At 57.4% G+C, this 16,947-nt stretch overlaps 1 protein-coding gene across 3 annotated transcripts in view; it reads left to right on the top strand.

The window, feature by feature from the left end:
- KIAA1671 overlaps positions 1-16,947 on the top strand; it is a 125,264-nt gene that overhangs the window by 48,188 nt on the left and 60,129 nt on the right. The window contains exon 5 of one of the 3 annotated variants that reach the window (XM_084868124.1): positions 4,069-4,206. The exons of 1 other annotated variant lie outside the window; for it this stretch is intronic. In XM_084868124.1, coding sequence (XP_084724250.1) covers positions 4,069-4,206 — 138 coding nt within the window. Of the gene's footprint in view, positions 1-4,068; positions 4,207-11,670; positions 11,766-16,947 lie in introns of those variants that run through there. One more of the 3 variants, XM_084868126.1, reaches the window with a different exon arrangement.

Below are 16,947 nucleotides of genomic sequence, written 5' to 3'. Positions count from 1 at the left end.
CCTCTACTCTGCCACTTGCCAGCTGTGTGCAAAGCAGGAACTTGGCCTACTCCAGCCTCAGTTTCCCCACCAGAGTGACCAGGGATCCCTGCCTCTTAAGTCCTGTTCCTGGACGGGCACGAGCTCAGGGCTGCCCCTGGCTTCTGTACAGGCGCTTCTTGAGAGGGTTTCCACCCGCCCTCACCCCCCGGGGTTATCGTGGGAGCAGGGAGAGGGAGGAGGCCGGGGAAATGCGACACTGAGGCTGTGGGCAGTGCCTTTTCGGGGCCCTGCTGGCGGCGGAGCCTGCAGGGCGGAGGGCCCGCCGGCCTTGGACGCCCGCCCAGGGTGCACGGCCCAGCAGCGCCGTTGTCAGGGGATCCGCTTCCTCACCAAGGACCCGGAGGCCTGGGACCAGCTCCCGTCGCTCTCCTCTCCCGCCCGGAGATATCTCGTTCTTCATCTTGAAAAAGCAAAAATCCGCGCAAGCGACACAGACGTGCACAACGTTGGTTGCTGAAAATTCAGACACTTACCAAAGTGCCTAAAATAGTGTTCCCCCGGGAACCCCATCCCCTTTTCCGTCCCCCAGATGCGGCCAATGGGGCAGTTTTTGATGTCCCGTGGGACTCTCCTACACTATAGATTGCCAATCATATATGTTTACTTGTAATTGTTGTATTTTCCCTATTGCAGAAGGCATGCGTGTGTAAAACTTAAAATATTAGCCAAAACCGGTTTGGCTCAGTGGATAGAGCATCGGCCTGCGGACTGCAAAGTCCCGGGTTCGATTCCGGTCAAGGGCATGTACCTTGGTTGCAGGCCCAACCCCAGTAGGGGGTGTGCAAGAGGCAGCTGATCGATGACTCTCTCTCATCGATGTTTCTGACTCTCTGTCCCTCTCTCTTCCTCTCTGTAAAAAATCAATAAAATATATTTAAAATAAAATAAAATAAAACTTAAAATATTATAGAAACAGACGTTTTAGAAAGAAAATCCCCCTTGAAAGGTTGAGTCTGGTGCAGGAACTGGGCACGCCCCTCCAGGCCCATTCACGGTTCTCAGTCTTGCACAGTTTGTCTCCAGGGCCCATTTGACAGAATTTGAGACTTTTTTGTCGAGACAACCAGGGGAGACTGTGTTCCTGGCATCTAGTGGCTGGAGACCAGGGGTGCTGCCCAGCCCCTCCAAATGCCCAGGACGCCCCACTGCAGACAGTCACCAGCCTCACAGGGACGAACACGGCTCCCGGGCCGAGGAACCCTGGGCTAGACACAGGCAGAGGTAACGTACAGTACATGCCGTCCATGAAACACGCCAACGTTCTTCAGAGCATCTTACAGCTTGCTTTTTATTATTTTTTTTAACTAAACAGTAAAAAACAGTTCTATTACCTTGTTATTTTGCCTGGCTGCAAAGAATCTTATAATGGGATTGAGCCCCGATTTTTTTTAAATCCGAATTCTTGTGGATGGACTTCTGGATTGGTTCCAGTCCGGGGGGTAGAAGCAGGACGTCCCTGAGCATTCGGAGGCACATCTTTGCTTCCTCGGGAGAGGACTTTTTGATTCACAGCCAGTTCTGCTCATGTCCTGTGCATGAGTGTGATTGTAATTAAAGGGGTCCCTCCCTCTTCCGCTCCCTCCCTCCTTCCCTTCCTTTCTCTCTCTCTCTCTCTTTTTTTTTCTTCACTCAGAAAACATTTATCGAAACTCTGTCCCACGCCCAGTTATTGTATTTCACGTAATTAAATTACTTATTTTTGTCTCAGAAGACAGAATATTCTCACGTGGCTCTATAAACATTTAAAGGTATGGAGTGAAAACATTCCTCCATACCTCTGGTTCCCCATCTTCCCATTCCTCCCCACCCAGTAATTACTTCCATTCTTGTTTGTACAAATTCCTTTAGAGTGTCTCTCTGAAAATACAAGCAAGTAGGAATGCATATTCTTGGTTTTGCCTTTTTCTTTTTTTTCCCCCCCACAAAAGAGTATTCTGTACAAGTGGTTGAAACTTCGGTTGTCTGTGGGAGGAACCCCCGGAATCGTAAAAAGCAGCAAAGCCGGGGCCTCACCCCAGACTGGTTCCATTGGGATCTCCGGGGTGGGGTCCGCCTTGGTTAGCTGCAAAAGCTCCCAGGGGCAGCCAAAACCGGTCTGGCTCAATGGATAGAGCGTCGGCCTGCGGACTGAAAGGTCCCAGGTTCGATTCCAGTCAAGGGCATGTACCTTGGTTGTGGGCACATCCCCAGTGGGCGGGGTGGGGGGGGGGTGTGTGTGTGCAGGAGGCAGCTGATCCGATGACTCTCTCTCATCAATGTTTCTCTCTCTTCCTCTCTGTAAAAATCAATCAAACATATTTTTAAAAAGAAAGAAATCAATAAATACATATATATGTTTTAAAAGAAGCTCCCAGGGCTTCTCGCATTGAGGGTTTCTGCCATTTGCCTTTTCTCATAAACACCTTTTGGAGAGCTTTGGGATTCAGCCCTCAGAGCGAGGGCTCCTTCTTCCCGGCTGCTGCACGGATGGGAGCATTGAGGCCCAGAGAGGTCTGGGTAGGTGTCTTGAGCCACAGCTAGTGTGTGTACGTGCCCCGTGCGTGCCTACGTCATCGTGCGTGCCTGCGTCATTCTGCACATGCACAGGTCCAGCGGGTCCTGGAATGACCCTTGTCTCGTTCAGCGCGGAGGGGAGAGAAATGGCCCCCCGGCCGGGGCCACCACCTGTTGTGGGGCTGGCACGCTCTCCCCATGTCCTCGCGGGGTTCCCCGGTACCCCGGCTCCTCGCACACCGCGGAGGGGTGCGCGCTGGGGGGCTGGGTGTGCCTGCACCGGCCCCGCCTGGTGAGTGCGGCTGGGAGCGGCCTGGGAGGGACCGGCGTCCTGTCCGGGGTGGGTGCCCGCCTCGGCCCGAGCTGCCCAGAGAGGCGCTGGCCCCCCACGAACTGGAACGATATGTGTGTGTGTGTGTGTGTGTGTGTGTGTTTTGTTTGTTTTCATCTTTACCTGGGGAATGAGGATATTTTTCCCCATTGAATTTTAGAAAGAGTGGGAGGGAGGTGGGGGTGGGCGGGGGGGAGAGAAACTGATTGGTTGCCTCCTGCACGCGCGCCCCCAGCCCTGCGGAGCCAGGGATTGAACCTGATCTCCAGGTGGGGGTGTCCTTGGTGGGGAATGGAACCTGCGATCCTCTGTGCACAGGCCCGGCCTAACCCTGGGCTGTGAAAGCTCCCAGGGACAGCCAAAACCGGTTTGGCTCAGTGGATAGAGCGTTGGCCTGCAGACTGAAAGGTCCCAGGTTCGATTCCGGTCAAGGGCATGTGCCTTGGTTGCGGGCACATCCCCAGTAGCGGGTGTGCAAGAGGCAGCTGGCCGATGTTTCTCTCTCATCGATGTTTCTAACTCTATCCCTCTTCCTTCCTCTCTGTAAAAAATCAATAAAATATAAATTAAAAAAAAAGAATGGCAGGATTCAGACTAGTGTACATGGGACCATTTATATACTACCTAGCTATAGCCTGTCTCTGCACGTGTGCCTGTGTGTTTGGATGTGTGGAGAGATGTTTAAAATGAGGGCACCCAGAGTTACCAGGGGCAGTAACAAGGCTGGATGGCATTTATGGGCTCCGCCTTGACAGGGTGGATAGTGTGAGACAAGTCAGGTGCCCAGGACCTGTACACGTCCGCCCCCTGGTGGCAGCACTCCGTCATACACTTTCTGTGTGCAGATCCCAGCTTGGTTCTGTGAACCTAGAAGCTGAATACTGTTGTTGTTGGTCTTTTTCCACATGGTCAAGGATCAGAGAGGTCAAGGCACTCACCTGAGCTCACACAGTTATTAAATGGCTGAGGCCAGGCTGCATCCAGACTTGCTGATCCTGCATATTACCTCCTATCATTGAAGCTGTGGGGTCACAGTGTGTGTGTATGGGATTGGGGGGGGGGACAGAGGGGAGGAGTCTTGCAGCTTTAATTTCTTTAATTTTATCCCCCCCCTTTAGGTACAGAATGGACTCTCCTGGTGTGACTTATTCTTCTTGCTTATGGCAAAGCCCCAGTAAAGTCCTTCCTTTGTCCTGTCTCAGGTGACGACGTCACGAGACCTGGGGAGGGAGGAGGCCCTCCAGGACAGCGATCCGCCCCTCCAGCAGGTGTCCCCTGTGGGCCTGGGCCCCCGGAGGAGCCACAGCTTCTGCAAGGACAGGAGGAGCGGGGCCTTCGTGGTGAGTGACGCCGGCGTGGCCGGAGCCGGTCTGCAGGCGGGGCCGGTCCTCGGACACCGCGGGGCCTGGGGCTGTGCGGAGAGTCCGGGCTGGCCCGGGGGCCTGAGGGGTCAAGGCCAGGCAGGCGCCTGTCTGGGAAGGCGGTGGTGTCCTACCCACCGGGCTGCGGTTCCCGACGTGGAGGGGGGTTTGGAGGCTCTGCCGAGAAGGCCTTCCGCCCTCCCAGGTTTCCGGCCCAATGGGGAGAGGTGACCCCATTAAGAGAGCGCGTGCTGGGGTCCGAAAGTCCTGGGTTTGAATCCCACCACCCTCTCCTCTTAGCCTGTTTGAGCTGTTTGCTTCACGTCTCTGTATTTTCGTTGCTTCGCCGGCACATGGGATCGCGGTTCTTAATTCTGTACCCTTGGGAGGACGGAGTAAGAATGTGCGTAGGGCCTGGCACCGCGGTCGGCAAACTGCGGCTCGCGAGCCACCTGCGGCTCTTTGGCCCCTTGAGTGTGGCTCTTCCATAAAATACCACGGCCCGGGCGAGTCTGTGTTGAAGAAGTGGCGTTAGAAGAAGTTTAAGTTTAAAAAAAATGTGGCTCTCCAAAGAAATGTCCATCGTTGCACTGTTGATACTTGGCTCTGTGGACGGATGAGTTTGCCGACCGCTGGCCTAGCACACAGCAGGCTCTGGTGGCGGTGGCTCCCGTGGGAGGCGGCGTTAGGCTGGCGGAGCCAGATCGCCAGGGTTCAGATCCTAGCTCTGCACTCAAATGGGCCTCTGGCCTCAGTTTCCTCATCTGTAAAGCGGGGATAATAATAGTATCCACTTCACAGGGCAGATGTGGGGGTCGGATAGGGTCATGGTCCCGAGTTCACAGCAAACACCTTAATAAGTGTTATTGTTGTTATTATTATTATTATTATTATTATTACTACTGTGTTTGCGTCTTCTGGGCCAGCACCTCCGCTCCCTCAGCCTGTTTGCTCACCTGTGGAAGGAGGCTGGTCAGTCAGGACCCAGGGAAGCTCCCTCCTCCAGAGCCCATGTCCCCTCGGATTTTCAGTGGTTTCCTTTCCTTTTCAGTTTTTGGACTTTAGTTCCATGATACCTGGAGATCCGCCGAGCACTGCGGCTGCTCATGAGGTCCCCCCTGGGTCCCAGGCCCGTGCATGCGGGGGCCTCTAAGACAGGTGTTTCTCCAACGAGGCGGCTCTGGTTCTGCTCACAGGCCCTTTGTGCTCGCGCAGTTCTGTGCCTGTCAGCAATGCCTGTGCCTGGGCCCGTGTCTCTGAGGTATGGGGTCCCCCAGCATGTAAATCCTAGGCCCGTTCCCCCCAGCTTTATGGCCGTGGGCTAGAAACGCCACTCCCCCGACCTCGGCTTCCTCCTCTGTGAAACGGGGTGAAGAAGGCTTCTGAACCCACATGTGCAGGAGCTTTCCCTCGAGATCCTGTCAGGAGCTCACGCAGAAGCCGGGCTGGGCAGGGGCGGGGCTTTGGTGGTAAAGGGGGAGGGCGGAGGGAAGCGCTGTTGCATTCCAGCTCGTCCCCGCCCAGAGGGAGGTTGGACCATCCGGTATTTCAAGGGAAACTGAGGGTCTTGATCTTAATGTGAAATCTCACCAGTTTTACATGTTGGATCAAAATATATATTTGTTTAATTACATATAGATTTGATTTAGCCATACCCAGCTGCCTTCACGTGGGCTATTGGCAGTCTTGCGTCATACACGTTCTCTCTCCGAATCCTCGCCACAGTTTATGGGGAAACTGAGGCTTGAGGAAGTGACATGACTTGGCCTAGGCTCATAGGGTAAATAGGCAGGTGGCACAGGCGGGACTCCGCGTCACATGACATCAGAAGTGACCTGAGCATCCTCCAGGGGGCGTTCTGTCTGCAGTTCCCCCCCCCCCCCTCCTATCTTCCAGGTTAAGGAAGGCACCGGTTTCCTGTGCAGTGTTCAAGAGTGGCCACCAGGGGGCAGGATGGAGGCAATCTATTTCAGCCTTACATTTTATTACTTGTTTTTAACCCCTTCTGCATTAGGACCTCCTCTCTAAACTGAAAAGGCCATATTTCATGACCATTTAGGTTATTTTTAATGCGTGCCGGATGTAGGCACACGTGTCACTCAGCTCTGTTACCTATCACACTTCTTGTCAGTTTCCGTTTATAAGCGAGATGTCAGAGCTGCTGGGCTGAGGTGGACAGTTCTGCAGCCTCACTGCCCTGGCCTGGCCCCCTCCCCATTTGTCTTCACTGATGGCTTCTCCTCCTCCCCTTTTTTCTCTTCTTCTCCCCCTACTCCTCCTCTTCACCCTCCTTCTCTTCCTCCTCTTTCTCTTCCTCCCCCCTCCGCCTCCCCCTTTCCTCCTCCTTCTTTTCCCCTTTCTTCTCCTCCCCTTCCAAAGCTTGTAAAGGTATAATGTACAGATTATAAAATTCACTCATTTTAAGTGTACTTTTTAAAAATATATATATATATATATTTTGGTTTTTTACAGAGAGGAAGGGAGAGGGATAGAGAGTTAGAAACATCGATCAGCTGCCCCCTGCACACTCCCGACTGGGAATGTGCCCGCAACCAAGGTACATGCCCTTGACCAGAGTCAAACCCGGGACCTTTCAGTCCACAGGCCGACGCTCTATCCACTGAGCCAAACCGGTTTCGGCTAAGTGTAACAAGTTAATATTTAATAGTAAATTTACAACGTTGCACAGCCATCACCCCTATCTAATTCCAGAAACTTTTCATCTCCCCAGGGAGAGACCCCGTCTCCATCAGCAGTCACTCCCTGCCCCCCTATCCCCTGATCTACCCCGTAGACCTCTGACCGACCCCGTCTCCACCGGCTTGCCTGGTCTGGGAGTGCCCTGTCCCTGGAATTGCATGGCCTGTGTTCTTCACGCCTGGCGTCTTTCCCCGGGGACATGTTTCTGGCGCAGCTGCCTCGTAGCACGTCGGTCCTCTGTGCCGGACCGGCTCCTTCTCGTCGTTGTTGCTTTCCTGCCCGGCCTCCCCTGGGTGCCCTCTGCCTGGTCCAGAGGAGTGCAGGCTGGGCGAGAGGGCGAAAAGTGCTTTCTTTCTTCCTTTTTTTTTTTCCCCCCCCCAGTTGTGTGTTTGAAGTGGTGTCACACATCCTGCGGTTGATAACCCTGAAAGGTTAATGCGGGTGGTGCGTGGCCAGGTGAATAGCCATCCCAGACAGTGACCAGAGGAAACGGACTTGTTTAAGGAAAGGGGGTGGAGGAGGAGCGCACACGGGGTCCTTTTTCCAAAGCGTATTTATCTTTCTTGCAGGTGGAAATCTTAGGGGAGGTCTCAGGGGAGGGTCTTAGTAGAATTAATTTATCAGCTTTCCAGGTGTGACAGGGCAGGGGGTCATTACCAAGGCAGCCACGCGGGGCCATTTTTCTGGTTTTGCTACTTTTCTGGGCCTGGAGCTGAAATACAACCGAGGCCTAGATGTTATCTTTCGGGAGGAAAAGTCAGGGGCTCTAAACCGCCTGACTCTGACCTGCTAGGGGAGGAGGGGTTACCCTGGGGCCAAGGTTCTTGTTTTCTCAGGTCTGTCCCGGGTCCCTCGTCCTTGCTCTGGGGGGCTCTGACACCCTGTGCAGTGGCTCTGCCCTGGCCGGATGAGCCCAGAGGTACCTGTTTGGGGTCGGTAATCCCTGGCCCCGATGGGCTGACCTTGTTACCCTGCCAGGCAGCATGGCCGAACTGACAGGACAGCAGGAAGTCGTGGCTGAGATGCTTGGAGTGCTTACTGAGCTCTGGGCCCTGAGCACGTAACCACGTGTGACCTCATTTCCCCTCCCAGTGACCCTGGGGGCAGGCAGGCACTGCCGTCACTCCTAGTTTTCTTGAGGGAACTGGGGCACAGAGAGGTTAACAACCAGCCCAACACCGCACAGCGAGCCAGTGCTGGGGTAAGATTTGAACACAGGCCGTCTGCCCTCAGCGTGCACACCCTCACCAGTGCCCTGGCTGCCTCTAGGAGACATGCCATCCTCTCCCGAGGTCTGTAAATTCAGATGCCTGTGCCCTGGCTGGCGTGGCTCCCTTGGTTGGGCATCGTCGTCCTGTGCATTGAAAGGTCGCTGGTTCGATTCCTGGTCAGGGCACATGTCTGGGTTGCATTCTTGATCCCCGGTAGGTGGTGTGCAGGAGACAGCCGATGGGTGTTTCCTTCTCACATCGACTTCTCTCCTTCCCTCCCTCTCTCTTTCCCTCTCTCTCCCCCTCTTCTCCTTTCCTCTCTCTCTTAAAATCAATTTTAAAGCCTTCAGATGCCTGGGAGGGCCAGCCTGGGGTCTGGGCCAGGCCTGTGGGGAGTGGGGGGAATGAGGTGGATCCAAACCCCAGACAGTAGGTGCAGCATCTGCCTGTGTCCGCACACAGGAGTGCAGACCCAGGGGGAGGCCGGCCTGCCATCTTTATAGAGAAGCCAGGGGGCTGCATTGCCACATGGAATTCTGCTGATGCCTAAACGTTGGCAACTAATTAAAAAACAAAAAAGTGCACCTGCCTTCTCTGTCCTATTCACCCCCCCCTCTCCCCCCCAACTAACACCCAAGCAAATCACTCCTGGGAGGGGGTGCCAGCTTTCTCTCTGTTTGGTGTGTGTATGTGTTTTGTTTGTTTTGTTTTGTGAATGCTGATGTCAAATTTTAACACCTCCCATCTTCTTTATGGATGGGAGTTTCTGCTAAAAGCTGAGCACACTGCGTAAGTTTATAGGATGGTTTGGACAGTCTGTCTTTTTTGGAATGAATGAATGAATGAATGAATGAAGGATGCTAATAAGAATTGTCCCAGGTCCTGCTGTGGCAGGTGTTGCGTTCTGATGAGGGCAGCCAGGCTGACGGGGTGGGCCCTGGGGGAGCTGACCTGTGAGGAGAGGTTGAAGGAGGAATTACACAGAGGAAGAATGTTCCCGGAAAGAGGTGCTCTGAGACCCCCAGGGGTGCGGTGGGGGGAGGGGGGGGGCTGCCTTTGGCCTGGCTGGAGGCCGCGGAGGAGGCAGAAGGGTTGGATCACCAGCTGGAGGCCTCACCAGGAACAGGAGCAAACGGCGAAGAGGAAGGGGGAGCGCATTCTCTTCGGGGGCTGCCGCCGGAGCCACCACGCCCTTGACCGCCTGAAACAATACACATTTATTCTCTCACAGAAATGGGGGTGTCAGCAAGGGAAGGGCCCAGCTCCCTGCAAGGATACCGGGGAGGCCCCTCCCGCCTCCTGCAGCTCCCGGGGCCCCAGGCGTTCCCAGCATGCCCCAGTGCCGCCTCTGTCCCCACCTGTCCCGTGTCTGCGAGGTCCCTTCCGGCTCTTGCGTTACACTCACTGCACTCAGGGCCCATTCCAGGAAATCCCGGACGATCTCCTTTCCACATCCGTAACTCGGTTATACCGATAAAGGTCTTTTTCCAAATAAGGTGCTGGGCTGACACATATTTCCGGGGACCAGCTTTCAAGGAACAGCAGAGCGAGCGCCCTGAGGTGGGGCTGGCGGGGTGGGTGGGGTCAGGCGGTGGAAGGTGGGCCAGGCGTGTGGAGGGAGAGAGCAGTTCGTGGGGGGCCAGGGGAGGCTTCAGTGTCTGGGGACCACTGTCACGTTAGCGCAGGTGGTCCCCGGCCAGAGGAGAAGCATCGCACGGCGCAGGGGGGGCCGGCTGGCCAGAGAGAGATAACCCAGATCCGGTGGGGGTCACTTCCATGGGGGGAGGGGTGCGTGGAGGTCTTAAGGCAACCTTTGTCCCTTTTCCATTAGCCCCTCAGTTAGCAGGCCCAGCTTCCAGACTTTACTGTTATTTAGTCAACCACACACACACACACACACACACACACACACACACATAATCCCAGCTACATAGCTGGCCTGCAGGAGCCAGCCCGGCTCCTGTACCGTTAGCCAGGGAGCAGGCCAGCCTTCGGGCTGTACCACAGCCAAGACTGCCCTCTGACTGCCCTGTCAGCCAGTCGGTGAGACTGGCCCTCTGACTGCACTGTCAGGGGCGGGGCCGGGGAATGGGGGAGCGAGCAGGGCTCAGCCTTCCAGCTGTGCTGCCTGTGGGCAGGGAATGGCGGGGCCCACGGCCTGCGGATGTGGTGCTGAGAATGGAGGAAGCCACAGGCCGGCTTGGGAAGAGCTTTGAAGTTGGCTGTGGTTTCCTCAGCCGCTGAGCTCAGCTTCTCCCTCGTGTCCAGGGGATTTCCTGCCGGCGGCTGGGCCGTGGCCCGTGCTGGGCTGGGGGCTGAAGCGGGTGGAGCAGAGGGGCCCAGGGGCCGGCGGAGCGGGAGCTGGCGCCTCTGCCAGGTGCCTGCTCCCCTTCCTCTTCCTCCTCCTCCTCGGAAACGGGGGCTCTTGACAGGGCTCTGGGGCCGCCCTACCGCTTATAGCCACAGACCCCAATGCCTTTGAGCCTCAGCTTCTTCCTCTGGCTGGTGGGCAGGATAACGCCTCCCAGGGGAAGTGCTGTGTGGCCTGAGCCAGGTGTGTTTTTCCACCTCAGCCTCCCGAACAAGGTGCCCTCCCATTGCACAGAAGAGGCAGCCGGGGCTCAGAGTGGTGGGGGGCCTTGGCAAGACCATGCTCCTGGGAAGGAAGCATCTAAGCCAGGCCACCTTGGGGCGGCCTTGGGAGCTATAATTTGTATTCTGAGTCCCTGAAAGTCAATGCTCCTCCCACCCCCAGGGCGCAGCGGGCAGAGGGGGACCCCGAGAGCCGGTCTCTCCCTTCCTCGGCGCCCCCACCCTCTCAGGAGTGGACGGAGTCCAGGACTCGTGGTCAGGAGGCCCCCATTCCAGCCGTGGCTCTTTGTCTAACCCGCCGCCGTGTGGCCGTGACCAATCAGCCCTCTCTGGGCCTCGGTTTTCCCCTCTGTATAATGGGGACAACCAGGCGCTCCTTCCAGAGCTGCTCAGCGGTGTAGGAGGAACCTGACTGAGGCCAGAAGGGACTGTGTGACCCAGCAGGATCCTGAATTCGTTTATTTCCTTTCTGAGCCGGGAGCTGGGGCCCCTCCCCCTCGATGTGCGGTTTGGAGAGAGACCACACACCCTGCTGCTCACACGTTCCCTCATCCCATGCCTGCACACACACCAGCACACACATCCACATGCGGGCACAAACACACCCTGCTGTAAAACTCACATGCACACACAATCCTGGCTTTTCCTGCCACCCCCAGCACCTCCCGGAGGCCTGCGGGTCCTGACCGCTCCTGGCTTCAGGAGGAGCCGCGCCCGGCCCCGCCTGCCGGACAGGCCCCCAGAGGTGCCGCGGGCCGGGCTCCCAGGTTCCCGGCTCACGGGACCTGAGCAGGCGTGGCCCTCCGCAGGGCGCAGGGTGTCCGGCTGGCCTCCTGGCTGCCAGCCGGCCTCTGAATGATTCATGCCGCCGTGAACTTGATTCCTGCGTGACCGGCCCCGTGGGAAGAGCCGCCCCCTCCCGAGGAAGACGGGAAGCGCTCAGATGCGCTCGGCACAGCCCGGGCGGGCAGGCAGGCGGCCGGCATGGAGTACTATTACTGCCCCGGGCTGCTGAAGCTCCTGCGCTTCCTCTGGGTGAGTGGCCAGGCTGGGCTCCCTCCTCCTCCTCCTCCTCCCTGCCCCTGCCTCCGCCAAGGCTGCTCCGGGCTCTGCCTGCCAGCGCCGTCTCTGTTTTCTTGAACAAACGGTGGCGGTTTTAAGAGCCAGGGGTGCTGGAGGGGAGGGGAGGGGTCTTGGGGAGGGGGCTTGTGGAGGAGCAGGGAACCCTGACTCTCTGGGGATCAGTGGTCCCCAGGCGGCCACAAGTGGCCTGCGGGGCGGGGGAGGCCAGAAAAACAAGGCCAGCTTTGCTGAGTTCTCCCGAGAGTGACATTTCTGTGATTTAAAGGGCTATTCTGTGTTCTGAAATGATATCCCCTTGCTTTTGTGTGTGTGTGTGTGTGTGTGTGGGTGGGTGTGGGTGGGTGTGTGTGTGTGAAAATGCCCCGGCTTCTATGAGAGGAGAGCAGATTTCGTTTTTTCTGTCAATGAACTTACCGAGCAAACGTGAAAAGTGGACACCCTCGTGTTGTCACGTTCTCTCCTCTGTGTAACAGGAAAGCACCTGAAACTTTTCCTGGCGGAATTCCAAAGGCAGGGAACCCGGGCGGAAGTGGCTGAGGGGTAGGAAGTGTTTTCCAGGTCTTGTTTTGACTCTGAGGCCGGCCTGCTGTGTGTCCCTGGACAAATCGCTTGCCCTCTCTGGGCCTCTGTTTTTTTTTCATCTGTGACACCACGGGGTGGGCAGCAGGTGACGGCGGTCTAGATGGATTCGTCAGGTCTCCGTGATCAGAGGGGCTCAATGAGGAATTGTCACGGGTGGGCCGCGGAGTTTTCTAGAACGTTTGCCACTGGGTTGAGCACGCCCAAAAGGGGAAAGGCTCGGAAAATATTATTTTTCCTCCTGCTGGATGTTTGCAAATACTTCAGATGCCTCTCGCCCAGGGGATTTTTCCGGAGGCCCTAAAAGTACAGTTTTAGGACATGTCCTTCGGCTGCTCCTCCCCCAGAGTGGGCCCTCCCTCCCGGGCCCCCTGGAGCAGTTGAAAAACAGGAGCCCCTGCCGAAACCGGTGTGGCTCAGTGGATAGAGCATCGGCCTGCAGACTCAAGGGCCCCAGGTTCGATTCCGGTCAAGGGCGTGTACCTTGGTTGAGGGAGGTCAAATCGGTCACTAATGGCTAGTGATATAATCAGTCATGCCTATATAAAGAAGCCCCTTAAAATCTAAAAGGATGGGGTTCAGGAGCTTCTGGGCTGGTGAACACAGAGACTCAGGGAGAGGTACACACTCAGAGAAGCTCCGCCCCTTCCCACATACCTTGCCCGGGCACCTCTGCCACCCGGCTCTTCCTGAGCTGTAGCCTTTTATGTAGCCTGGTCATCTAGTATGTAACATGTTTCTCTTAGCAAATCAGGGGAATCCTAGGAAGGGGGTCATGGGGACCTCTGATTTCTAGCCAGTCGCTCAGAAATACAGGCGACAACCTGGAGTTGCCACTGGTGTCTGACATGTGTGTGTGTGTGTGTGTGTGTGTGTATGTGTGTGTGTGTGTTGGGGGGGGGTGTCTCATGGGACTGAGCCCTTCTTCCCCTGTGGGGTCTGATGCTGATTTCAGATGAGTGTGTGGAAGTTGGTTTAAATTGTAGGACACCCTTCTGGTATCGGAGAATTGCTCGGTGGTGTTGGAATTACTGTCAGATTTGGAGGTGCAGAGATGACTGAGGTGCAGGCTGCTCCCAGGAACGGGAGCTCAGTGTGGGCGCTGGGAGCATCAGCAGCCGGCTACCATCATATAGTCATTCAACACACACAGAGCCGCAGCAGCTCGGAGCCGGGGGGCAGGTACTTGGAGCTCAGGGTGAGCAATCCAGACGTGGTCACCCTGACCTGTGGGACTTGCAGTCTAGCGTCGACATGGACCCTGCACAAGACATTGAGCAAAGACCGCGTGCGCGGGGACGGGGCCGTGCCCAGAGCTGTGGGGACGCGGCTCATCGTGGGGTTCCCGAGCCCACGAGGAAGCCACGCCCGAGGGATACATAGCGATGCTGTGGGGGGGGGCAGGGGAAGGGTGTGGGGGGGCAGAGGGAACAGCACATGCAGAGGGCTGGGAGGGGGTGAGAAAATGCAAGACCCATCGGCATGCGTGTGGTGGGCCCGGGGCCAGCACCCAGTGTGGCGGGCGGGAAGCGGGAAGGAGGACTCGGGCTGCTTTGGGGGTAGACTAGACCCCACCCCCCTCACCCGGCTTTGCCCCAGCTCTCCGTGTGACCTTGGGCACCTCTTCGCTTCTCTGAGCCTCGGTTTCCCCATCTGAACTATGGAGAGGTAAGGCGAGGCAATTTAGAAGGTTTTCCCTGGGTGTGGAGCCAGGAGAGATTTCCATTGACCTGCTCCTGCGGGTGACGAGGTCAGAGCACGTGGGCTCGCTGCTGGCTTTGCTCTGTGCCTACGATTTCCTCCTCCCTCCGGGGCCCTGAAGATGGCAGATTAGCCATCTCCCGTGTAGCAGGTTAGCCGGTGTCTGGAATGCTGAGCCGGGCTCTCTCGCCTGTTGAGCCCCCGGGGAAGCTCGGGAACGCAGAAGATCCACAGGCTTCACATGGCCACGAGGCCAGGGGGCCTCAGTTTTGTCATCTGCAAAGCGGGCACGCGCTGCCCTCCTGTCTTCCATCCGGGACATTCCTGTGGCCCCTGGAAGCTGCCCCCCGGCAAACGTTAGCTCCTCCTCCGTCCCAGGAAGCCTCTGTCCGATGGAGCGGGACCGGCGGACCAGGAACTGCTGCCCAGGTCCAGGGTGGTGGCGGGCGTCTCCCCTCCCGACGGCAGCTTGGCCTGGGAACGTGCATCCACCCGTTGTTGTCCCTCAGCCCCGTCCTCCCTGCTCACACGTTTCCGCCGGCGTCTCCTCTTGTCGGGGTCTTCGCTGGCACCTCCGGCTAAAACAGGGCCCGCCCCCCCCCACGCCCCTCCTGGTTTAAATGAGACTCCATCTTGGAATGCTTTAGGTTTCTAGAAAGTCAAGTTGCAGTGATGGTAGAGGAAGTTCCAGCGTCCCCTCATGGTAGCATCTTACCGGAACCAGGGTGACACCACAGGTGCAATGCTGGGAAACAAACTCAGACATGATTCCGGTGGTGCTTATGCCAGGCCGACCTTCAGGGCACATGTGACAGTGTCTCGTGGTACCATTTGATGGTCACAGCCAGGGGGGGTGCTACCAGCAGCTAGCCCATAGAGGCTGGGGATGGTGCCTAACATCCTACAGGGCACCCCCACTTCCACCACGGAGAAGGGCCTGGCCCCAAATGGCACAGCCCCGCGGCTGAGAATCGCTGCCCCCTTCACCAGATTTCCACTAATGTCCAGGATCCCACATCATGTGTGCCTCCGGGAGTTTCATCCGTGTTCATGCATGCATGCGCCTGGCTGACTACTGGAGAGTGCATGAGCGATGCGGGTACACACAGCTCTCTGTCTGTGCGTGCCCACAATGACAGGAACATGCTCATGTTATTTAAAGATGCTTTGCAAACGTGCTGTTGGATGGCGCCTCACAGGCCCACCCATTGTCAGCCTGTGCCCCTGTGGTCGGGTTGTTTTCCACGGAAAAATGTCCGAATGTCTAAATACGGGGAGGCTGGCTGCTCTGTGCCCAGGCTTGCTTGCTCCCGTTTGCTTAGCTGTATCCCTCCCCCAGCTGCCAGCCACTCGGGTGGCTCCCAGGCTGTCACTCTCCACAGCTCATTGATGATTCTGCTCCACCTCAGGCCTCTGCTCACCCTCACCTCACTCCCCACCTCCCCTCCTCAGAAGTGGGCCCGGTGTGGGCTGCAGCCGGCTCCCGCCGAGTCATCCTTTGCGATGGGATGTCAGCGGCTCCCATGGGTGGCCCGCGCCCGCTGTGTAGCTGCAGCTCTGCTCCAGGGGCAGAAGCCACCCGCCCCCGCTGTCAGGGCCCTGCTGTCAGGCCCCGTCACCGCAGCATCAGCTGGGAAGTGGGGGAGGGAGATCAGGTGTCTTTTTCGGATCATTAGTAACTGTAGCTGGTGGCCACCGCTGCCACGGCTGTTTGGAGTCACCCAATCTCCTCTGTTGCTGAGATAACCGAGCCAGGCGGTCCCGGCACCGGTGGCCTCGCCAGGCCACTGGCATCAGGATGGCTGCGGTGGTTGTCAGTTACAGCGATAGTCCTAATAATACGGTACCCTCCCTCCCCGGCCCCCCAGAGCACGCTCAGCGTCCTGGGGGCTTCGTCATACCCTCTGGGTGGATCTCATGATGATCCCCATGTTGCATTTTGGAAACCAGAGAGGTTAAGCAACTCACCTAAGGCCCCCCAGCCAGGAAGTGTCGGCCGGATCCCGTATCGGAGCCCGGGTCTCCCGCTGTGTCATTTTAACTACTTCCCTGCGTTGGACCTTCCGGTTTCTCAGAGAGGGAAGCTGAGGCCCACGTGCCCGCCCACAGGAGAGCTTCGTTCACGTCCAGCTTTGCAGGGCGGAGGCTGATGGAAGGATATCACCCTGGGCCCAGCTGGGCTCTGGGGGGAGAGGGTCCTGGCCGAGAATCCCAGCTTCGTCCAAGGCAAGTCACATCGCCCCTGCCCCCCCCCCCAGCCTCAGTTTCCCCCCTGTGAGTGGGGTGGTCAGTCCCACGTCGCAGGACAGTGCTAAGGGGCACTGCATCCTGTCACCGGGCAGGACTCAGTCTGTAGAAACAGGTCTTCTTTTCTGTGCAGGTGGGGGGGTGGGGGGGATATAACGGGGATGAGCCTGGGAGGCGAGCTGTGGCTGCTCCCTGTCACCTACCGCTAAGGAGGCTGCCGAGGGTCACGTGGGACAGCGCCTCCAGGAAGATGCCATGTGCCATGGATTCCGAGACCCAGGGCGGCCCCCCCAGCTATGGGCTGCGGTCCCCCGCCCGCCCCCTCCCAGGCGCCTCCTCTGCGGGGTGAGGGGACACCGTTTGGTCCTCCGCTGTGCTTGGTGAGCTCCATCTCCCCGTGCTGGGCCCCATGGCCAGACTGTTTTCCACGGAAAAATGTCCAAATGTCTAAATATGGGGAGGCTGGCTGCTCTGTGCCCAGGCTTTCTCGCTCCTGTTGGCTTAGCTCTGTCCCTCCCCCAGGCTGCCATCACCGCCAGGAATAAAAATAAAGGTCTGGAGGCAACAGCATGTCTCGTCCCTTTCCCTCCAGGCACTTCCCCACGTG

The sequence above is a fragment of the Pipistrellus hanaki genome (assembly GCF_964339955.1).
Source record: "Pipistrellus hanaki genome assembly, chromosome: 19".
NCBI classification, from domain to species: domain Eukaryota; kingdom Metazoa; phylum Chordata; class Mammalia; order Chiroptera; family Vespertilionidae; genus Pipistrellus; species Pipistrellus hanaki.
The sequence above is the reverse complement of the archived record's forward strand: the minus strand, read 5'-3'. Positions and strand labels throughout refer to the sequence as shown.